Below are 7,859 nucleotides of genomic sequence, written 5' to 3'. Positions count from 1 at the left end.
TCCCAAAACTTTTGCTATTTTTTATTTTCACTTTGTGGTACTTAATACTCTTGTCGTGAATAAGGCGTTTCGATGCTTGAGAAAAATAAATTCATTCTTGAATATATCTATACATATATATATATATATGTATATATATAACCTAAAATTTATACATCTTCCATACCTATCTATCTATATATCTTTCTTCTCTTCTATACATTAAATCAGAATAGAGTTTCAAAACGGAACTGTTGAGGAGAGTAGAGAGTATTCTTTACTCTCACAAGTGTTTTTGTTTTTTTTTTCAATCATTTATAATACATAAAAGTTAAACACGAAATGTGATTGCGTCACATAATAAAATTTTAAATCTCAGCTTCACGTTAATTGATTCGTATACTATAAATACCAAATACCTATTTTTTTTATCATAAAAGAATTGATAAAAAGGTATCGTTGCACGCACGGGTATCAACTAGTTCTAATTTTATTTCGAGAAAATAATATAATTAGGAAGAACTAATCCTAATCATTAAGGAATATTAGGTGACACTAATATTTCTCTTATTATATGCCTAATTCATAAGTCTACATTTTCATATTCCTAATACCCTCCTAAACCCTCTCCACCATGCTTATGTCCTCGAAACGGCCGGCGCAGCCGTCCCGGCACGACTCCGGCGACCGCGGGGCGCCGCCGTCGAACTGCCTCTGGGTCGGTAACCTCCCAAAGAAATTAACGGATGCAGAGCTGACGGACCTGTTCCGGAGATTCGAGCCACTTGAAGCGACCTCCAGGGGCAACCGGGGTTTCAGATTCGTCTACTTTAACCGCATAGAGGATGCGATCGCCGCTAAGGACGCTCTGCAGGGAGCCACCGTGAAGGAGAGGCCAATCAAGATCGAGTTTTCGCAAACGGTTTTGTTTTCAATCTTGTTTCTTGATCTAATTATCATTATGATTATCAATGCAAATGTTGGGGCTGCTATCGCATTTCTTGAGCAAATTGTTATTACAATGGCGTATTCTAAATAATTATCGTAAAATGCGACTGATGTAGCGTCTCCTTTCCTTCGCATATGAATCCGGGAAATGGAAATATTTTGATGCAATTGTTGACCGGGCAATGAGAACAATAGGGTGAAGTTCGTCTATTCGGAAACTTTGGAGAAAACTTTGGGGGTATTCATTTCTGAAGTGAACCACACCCAGCTACTTTATTCCGGGATATGGAATTATGCAAATCATCATTTGCTCATGTTGATCAATATTTTGGATGATGAAGAGAAGCTAGTTGGTGACCCGGAATTTACGTCGACTCTTAGAATGCAATGTGCTGTCTTGTTCTGCAATTTACTGAGCATGGTCCACAGTAGGGAGTCTCGACCTTGATCGCATCAGTATAGAGAGAGAGAGAGAGAGACAGGTTTGGTTGTTATTTTGCTAGAAGAGCAACTTTAACATTGATGGCTTGGAAGCGCTCGATGTGATTCCCTTGTGAAAAGCACGAGTGGATAAGATTTTCGCCGCTATACCGTTACCATTCTTTATCTGAGGACAGCACCTCCCTTCCTTGTTTACTGGGCTTTAAGATTCTTGTCTACCAATTTAAGCACCGCGACACTTCCTCTGTTTAAGAGCTAAAGTTATTTGGGCAATCTTTGGAATTAATCGAACCCAAGATATGTTGCACCATTTAGCTTGAAACTACTAAGTTGAAGCCTTGGCAAATAAGTTTAAAAATTGTGTCTCATGGGGTGCCACTTCAGTCGACCCTGAGTAAATGATCCTCATGAGTCTTGCTTTTTTCTGAACTTATCCGATTGTTTATTGTATTTATGGTGATATTGACGTTGTCGTGTAGGCTGTAAGGTGTGCTCATCCCGAAAAACGTGATCCAGTCCAGCAAAATCCTCCCTATGCTGTGATGACAGACACACAAGAGGCTTCACCATTGTGGTCGCGTGTAGAGTCACAGGATGATAACCTGGGCAGCCGTTACTCTTCTGATTTTGAGCTGGTAAAAGAAAATTGGAGTTCCTATATTATGAGTTGTTTTCCTTGGAGTCCTGCTGTGTGCTTTTATCTAAATTCGTATAGCATGTTTGAAATTGATGTTGATGTTGATGTTGTCGTGTAGACCTCAAGGCAGTCTGAGTCCAATGCCGGGGGCCAAGTCTTGCACGATCCTCCTCAAGCAGTGATGGCCTACACACTGGAGGGCTCGCTCCTTATGTTCCCAGTGGAGCCACGGCATTCTAACATAAGCCGCTATTACCATCGTCACACTAATCTTGTAGGTCATACTTGCCATGACAAATTTGAATATCCTGTTTCTATGTTTTCCCCCTTCTTTAGCTCTGGGAGTGAGATTGACAGGCCTCATTTGCAGATTCCCCGATGCGAGGTGGATAGGTATCTGAGTAACCTAGATGGGATGATAGAGTTCTTCCTACAGCACACTACCACGTCTGCTGAAACCTATCGGCAGGTCGTGTCAGAACGGGATCAGGCAATACGGGACCGAGATCAGGCGATACAGGACCGAGATCAGGCGAGGAGGGAGCTAGGTGAGGTGAGAGAGCATTGGAAAAAGCCCCGAGTCTACCTTCTAAAATGAATATCCGAGACATGGCATGAGGCTCTCTGGCGACAACAGGGGACAACAGAAGTGATAAAAACTGGTGAATCTGAATCTGAAACATCTTTCCTATGCTTGATTCCGGGTTATAGGATTTTGTAAATCCAAAGTTTTGCTTCAATTTTTAGGTGTTCGTTGAATATAACTACAGACCTTTACTGTCAATCTATTGACATCGGATTAAGCAATAGAAATGTATATATTACTAATTCGGTGTCGCTGTATATATCTTTTTCGTCAATCAATACTTTGTGTAACAAAGAAAAGGTAGATGTTGCTCTTAAGAAGACTGAAAGTTTCATTGATTAGTCGAGTGCAATCATGCGCACTCCTTCATGCAATATGAGAAAATATTTATCCCAAGTAGAGAAATTTTCAGCACCTCGACGGCAATCGAGAGGGCGTATATTGTTAATTATTTCGCTAGGGCATGTTTCAAATTTACCTATAAAATATTGTTTCATTTATATTGATGTATTTGTGAAAACTAAATATATAACGGTCTTAGTCTTAGCTTATTCATACAACTTAGGCTGCGTTTGGGGCTGCATTTGCGGTGAAATAATCATTTTTTCACCCGCCGTTTTGCAATTAGCAGCGTTTGGGAGCTAGCTTTGGTAAGCGCACTACTCTTGTTTTTGCGGGGGAAACGCGGAAGCTCATAAGCAAGAAAAGTGTGGCTTGTTTAGTTTCAAAGTGTAATTTTAAAATTACACTTTAACTTAATTCTATGAATAATAAAACAAAATAACTTATATAAAGTCAAATAATGGTGAGTCTCATTTATACCACTCTTTTTTCCACAACAAAACAAAATAACTCATACAAAATTAAAAGATGGACTCCATACATAACCATTTATACCACTCTTTTTCAAAATCAAAATCTAATTTTAAAATTCTATTTTGAAACCAAACGCATTAGTTTCCAATGGCTTGTTTCTGATGGCTACTTTCCAACAACTAATTTTGAACGGCTAATTTTTAAAATCTAGATTAATTAACAATTTGCTAGAAGAAATATCATAGCGAAATTTAAATTTCATTACATAGGTAAATATTACAAAGATAAATTACAAGTACATAACGTTTATTTAAAATCTTTGAAAGTGCATCGTCTAACAACTTGTTATGAATGACAAGTTTTTTCCGGAGAATATCAACTCGTGTCAGTACTGATGAGTCGCATAGCGACTTCCCTATTCTTCGCCTGGACTTCTTCCTACCTGATCTCAAACTCGTTTTCCTTCATTGCCTTCATTTCGTCATATTGAGACCCTCTGCCAGCAACGAGGGTCTTGACAGGGTGCACCGTCTCTTCGGGATCAACAGCAACAACCTTTTTGCCTTTTGATGATCTTACTTTTAAAACTTTTCTCTTAACTACATCTCTGCTTCCTTCTTTTTATGTTCCAGGGTGCTATTAATTTTGCTGTTGGCAGTATAAAAGAAAGAATTTAGAGCAATAGGTGGATATTTGACCAATGCAAGCAAGGTACTCATTTCAACATTTTTTTTTTATTTTTTTTTTATGTTCCCTGATAATTGAATGAGTTCCTTTTCTTTCCTTTTATCTTTCTCTTACTTACTGCTTTACTTCTCAGCCCCACCTAGATAGAGTTGAGCGGTTTATTCAGGCCGTTGGATCATACGAAGATAAAATATTTCAGAAGAGAGCGAGATTGCATCAGGTTTGTATTCATCTTTGTGAAAACATGATCTCACTTTGTGCGTGTTTTTTTCTTCAGATGTACATATTATATTGCTCTCATATAGTTAACATTTGGTGGTCAGAACTGATTTGTCAAATTTATTTTCCCTTTCTGCCCTCAGCGTCAAGCAGAGAGAATAAAGCGTGAAAAGGCGCAAAGGAGAAGAGGGGATGATGCGGCCCCTCAAGCTGAACCTGAGTTGCTGGTTCCAGTTGCTCGATTTCAGGGTTCTCGTCTTGCTTCAGGTCCCTCACCTGCCCCTTTATCAGATGGCCGGCGCTGGGAGCAAAAGAAAATGGGATGAAGAGGGTAATGAGATCTTGATTCGCCCCAATAAGGCTTCACGCTTCTCTTCAGGGGCCACAATAGGTGCTGCAATTGTTGAAGCTGAGAACGAACTTGAGATTGAAGTATGTTGTACACATGTAAATTTTGATTACGTTTCTCGATCTTGTTACTTGGAAGCACTTAAATCTGCTGCAATCAGTTATATTTTGCTGTTTTATGCAAATAGGATTTGGTAGTAAATTTGGTGCTAGACCGTGAGATCTGCATTTATTGTTTCAAGCCTAGGATGAATATTTTGTTTTTCTTTTTGGATTGGTAGAATGAATATTATACCTTTTATGTTTATAAGCTGATTTCCTTTGGCTTTTCAGGTGGATGAAAATGATAATAAGGAGGAACTGAAAATAAAGCTAAAGGGGTTGCTCCGTGAGAAAAATGATGTTTTTAACTCAGAAAATCCAGAAGAAGATCAGGTTTGTCTTTATGTGTAAGGCTTCATTTGTGATGCTTGGAAGTCTGATATAAATATTTGGGGCAGTCATTCAGGTTTTCTTTTTTTGGTCTTTTATTTTTAGACATTATACTTTTTGGTTACCTTCTGGCTTAGCAAATTTATGTGACTTTATGTTTTTATTTGCTTTTATAGATCAAATTGGGGGACCCAGGGTGGAAAGCAAGGTATTATGAGGAAAAATTCTCTGCAAAAACTCCAGAAGAAATTGAGACAATACAAAGAGATGTTGTGAGTGCATAAAAGTTCACATCCTCTTTCTGTAGATTTGATGCCATATATTTGATTGACAGGCATGGTTTGACTTCTTTTCCTTCTCTTATTGGGTAGGTCTTGAGATACCCGGAATGATTATGTTGGGTCATGCAATATTATTCTGAAGGGGTTTGTTACTGGCAATGGTGAGTTTCTCCCCCTTCTCGGGAGATTTTCATGGTTCCCTGCTCTTTTCTTGGGAGATTTTCATGGTCCCCTGGACTTCTTCCTACCTGATCTCAAACTCGCTTTCCTTCATTGCCTTTTTTTTTTTGCTAACCCCGGGTGTTCAGAATTCGCTCGACTAATTCCCAGAGCTCCGTGAACCCCCGGCGACGCACGGAGTGGGTAATTACGCCAAAAGCGCTCCGGTGGCTCCAATGGGTTTCAAACCTGGAATCGGGTGGATATTGGAGCTCCTCCTTAACCACTGCCAGTAACGAGGGACTTCACAGCATGCACCGCCTCATCGGGATCAACAGCAACAACCTTTTTGCCATTTGATGATCTTACTTTTGGAACTTTTCTCTTAACTACATCTCTGCTTTGTGGACAAAGTAGGGAGTCCATATCCCCATCGCCGGTGGATGACGTCGTGTATCCATCGAAAACATTGGTCTTCATTCACTTAGAACCTCCATCCATATTATGAAGATTTCTCCATTTTGGTTGATTACGGAGAACATTCCAAGTAGCTCCATATTGAATTTTACTTTGTGCTTCTCGTAATATAGCGTATGCGCCATCTCCATCACGTTGTCTTGGTTTATTCTGCTTGGATGATGACGGTCAGCTTGCTCGTAGAATCCGTTGACGTTCGCGCAAGCATTGTTGATCTTATAAAAGCGTTGCTTCAAGGAGTTAGCTGTCTTTTTCGAGAAGATGTCGTTGTTGACCTCACAACAATACTAATGGATCCTATCCCAGAATGCAGTGGCGGATTAGTCATCCCCGACCATGGGATCTTGCCCAACATATAGCCATGCGCTGATTAGCGGCTCATCCTCTACCGGACGCCATTTACCACCGGTGCGGCTAACTATCTTTTCAAGTGGAACATATCTTCGTTCAGGTCGATACTTTCGAGGCCATCGCTGGGAAGTTGATTGAATGGTGAATTCAAAATCGTGTGTGGAGATTAATCGAACTCGAAATTAGTGCTTCCGGATGCCGAACCTGTTCTACCCATAAATTGGGAGGGTGAACAAGCAAATCCAATATATGTGGGTTAAATGGGACAGGGTATGGGTAATTGGGTGATAATATGGATGTGGATAATTTGGGATTGAAAATTACGATTTCATTTTTATGAGTTGGAAGTTCGGGAATTTGGATTTTCAGGAAAGTTTGGATTTGGCATGTAAAATCCGAAAGCATTAGGATTAAATTGATTTGGATCCGACATATTTTGGATCGAAGAAGAAGAAGAAGTAGGAGGAGGCATAGAGTAGTTTTGGGTGAAATTGAAGTAGGAGGAGATAATTGGGAGTGTAATTAAAGTGTGAAAAATGTGGGTATTTATAGTGACTTTTTTCTTTTCAATATAAATTTCTAATAAAAATTTAATTTTGGCCATTGAGGGCTTATTTTATTAAAAATAAAAAAAAATAAAGGGGGACAACGGGTGCCTCATGGGCCTGGATGCCACACGGCAGCCGCCCATTGGTCTCTCGACAAAGAGATCGATCTTTTTGCAGAAAGATCGGGTTCCGCGCATCTCCACGAGTGGAGCGTCTCTCCATAAGCCACGTAGGCATCGAGAGATCCTTGCAAAATATCATGATATCGTATTGGTCTCCCGTCCATGCAATTGGTGGTATATGTATCGTGCATGCAAAATCTCTACCATTGAAAATTTTTGAATTCTCTCTTATGAAGTTTTAAGATTAGATTTCAACCAGTAAATACATTTATGTTTCATACATACAATGTATGATATTATTTTCCCACGATATCACAATGCCAAAATAGCTTCTCTCTCTTTTTTTTCTCTCCTCTTTCTTTTCGTTAATTTTCATAATAAAATTATAACAATCTCGTAACTACTTTTATTAATTTATATTTTAAGTAATTTGGATTACTCTCATAAGCCATTGTGAAGAAGCTTCCACGCCCACAAATATCTTGAGTAAAACCTTATTAAATGCTTAACTTGTGATGATCTTCTCCTCGACTTTCCTGGTTAATTGTATAGACTTTTTTAAACTATTATAAAATAACAAAATATTTACTAATTATTCTCGAAAATGGTCCAATGGTCTCTTTTTTTTGGGTAGAAGTCAAATGGTCTCCTTAACCATCACAAGAATTAAATGAAATAGTATTTTCTATATCATTTAATTTTTATCAATTTTTATTTTTACTTTATTTATTGATTATAATACAAGGCTTATTTTTATATGGATAAAATACTTCTTTTATTTTTTACATATTGATAAATAATCTTTTAATCAACATGAGCTTTTAGACT

At 38.5% G+C, this 7,859-nt stretch overlaps 2 protein-coding genes across 3 annotated transcripts; both read left to right on the top strand.

Annotated features, from left to right (window-relative positions):
* The first annotated feature begins 554 nt into the window (after positions 1–554).
* LOC116212856 lies at positions 555–2,911 on the top strand. The gene is made up of 4 exons (XM_031547577.1): positions 555–901; positions 1,848–2,003; positions 2,124–2,279; positions 2,376–2,911. Exons 1-4 carry the CDS (start codon positions 614–616, stop codon positions 2,601–2,603), a joined length of 828 nt encoding a protein of 275 aa, XP_031403437.1. The 5' UTR covers positions 555–613; the 3' UTR covers positions 2,604–2,911.
* Positions 2,912–3,895: 984 nt separating this feature from the next.
* On the top strand, positions 3,896–6,083 carry LOC116213086 (5'-3' exoribonuclease 3-like). 2 transcript variants are annotated; one of them, XR_004157994.1, is made up of 7 exons: positions 3,900–4,118; positions 4,228–4,314; positions 4,457–4,745; positions 4,995–5,096; positions 5,270–5,365; positions 5,465–5,535; positions 5,683–6,083. XR_004157994.1 is itself a non-coding variant. In XM_031547897.1 (6 exons), the coding sequence occupies exons 3-6, from the start codon at positions 4,506–4,508 to the stop codon at positions 5,483–5,485; spliced, it is 459 nt and encodes a 152-aa protein (XP_031403757.1). In that variant the 5' UTR covers positions 3,896–4,118; positions 4,228–4,314; positions 4,457–4,505; the 3' UTR covers positions 5,486–5,674. The 2 variants fall into 2 exon arrangements, 1 of the variants encoding a protein (XP_031403757.1); XM_031547897.1 differs by lacking the exon at positions 5,683–6,083 and having other exon boundaries at positions 3,896–4,118; positions 5,465–5,674.
* The last annotated feature ends 1,776 nt before the right edge of the window (positions 6,084–7,859 follow it).

This window comes from Punica granatum, chromosome 7 (genome assembly GCF_007655135.1).
Source record: "Punica granatum isolate Tunisia-2019 chromosome 7, ASM765513v2, whole genome shotgun sequence".
Classification (NCBI taxonomy): domain Eukaryota; kingdom Viridiplantae; phylum Streptophyta; class Magnoliopsida; order Myrtales; family Lythraceae; genus Punica; species Punica granatum.
This window is presented reverse-complemented; position numbering and strand designations above follow the sequence as displayed.

What these genes read in the sequence shown, in the direction of transcription:
- LOC116212856 (XM_031547577.1), top strand. Translation starts at nt 614, where the DNA reads ATGCTTATGTCCTCGAAACGGCCGGCGCAGCCGTCCCGGCACGACTCC. An exon ending in ACTCTTCTGATTTTGAGCTG is followed by an intron (nt 2,004 to 2,123) that starts GTAAAAGAAAAT and finishes GTTGTCGTGTAG; the next exon opens with ACCTCAAGGCAGTCTGAGTC. An exon ending in ACCATCGTCACACTAATCTT is followed by an intron (nt 2,280 to 2,375) that starts GTAGGTCATACT and finishes CCTCATTTGCAG; the next exon opens with ATTCCCCGATGCGAGGTGGA.
- LOC116213086 (XM_031547897.1), top strand. Translation starts at nt 4,506, where the DNA reads ATGATGCGGCCCCTCAAGCTGAACCTGAGTTGCTGGTTCCAGTTGCTC. An exon ending in AGAACGAACTTGAGATTGAA is followed by an intron (nt 4,746 to 4,994) that starts GTATGTTGTACA and finishes TTGGCTTTTCAG; the next exon opens with GTGGATGAAAATGATAATAA. An exon ending in AGACAATACAAAGAGATGTT is followed by an intron (nt 5,366 to 5,464) that starts GTGAGTGCATAA and finishes CTTATTGGGTAG; the next exon opens with GTCTTGAGATACCCGGAATG.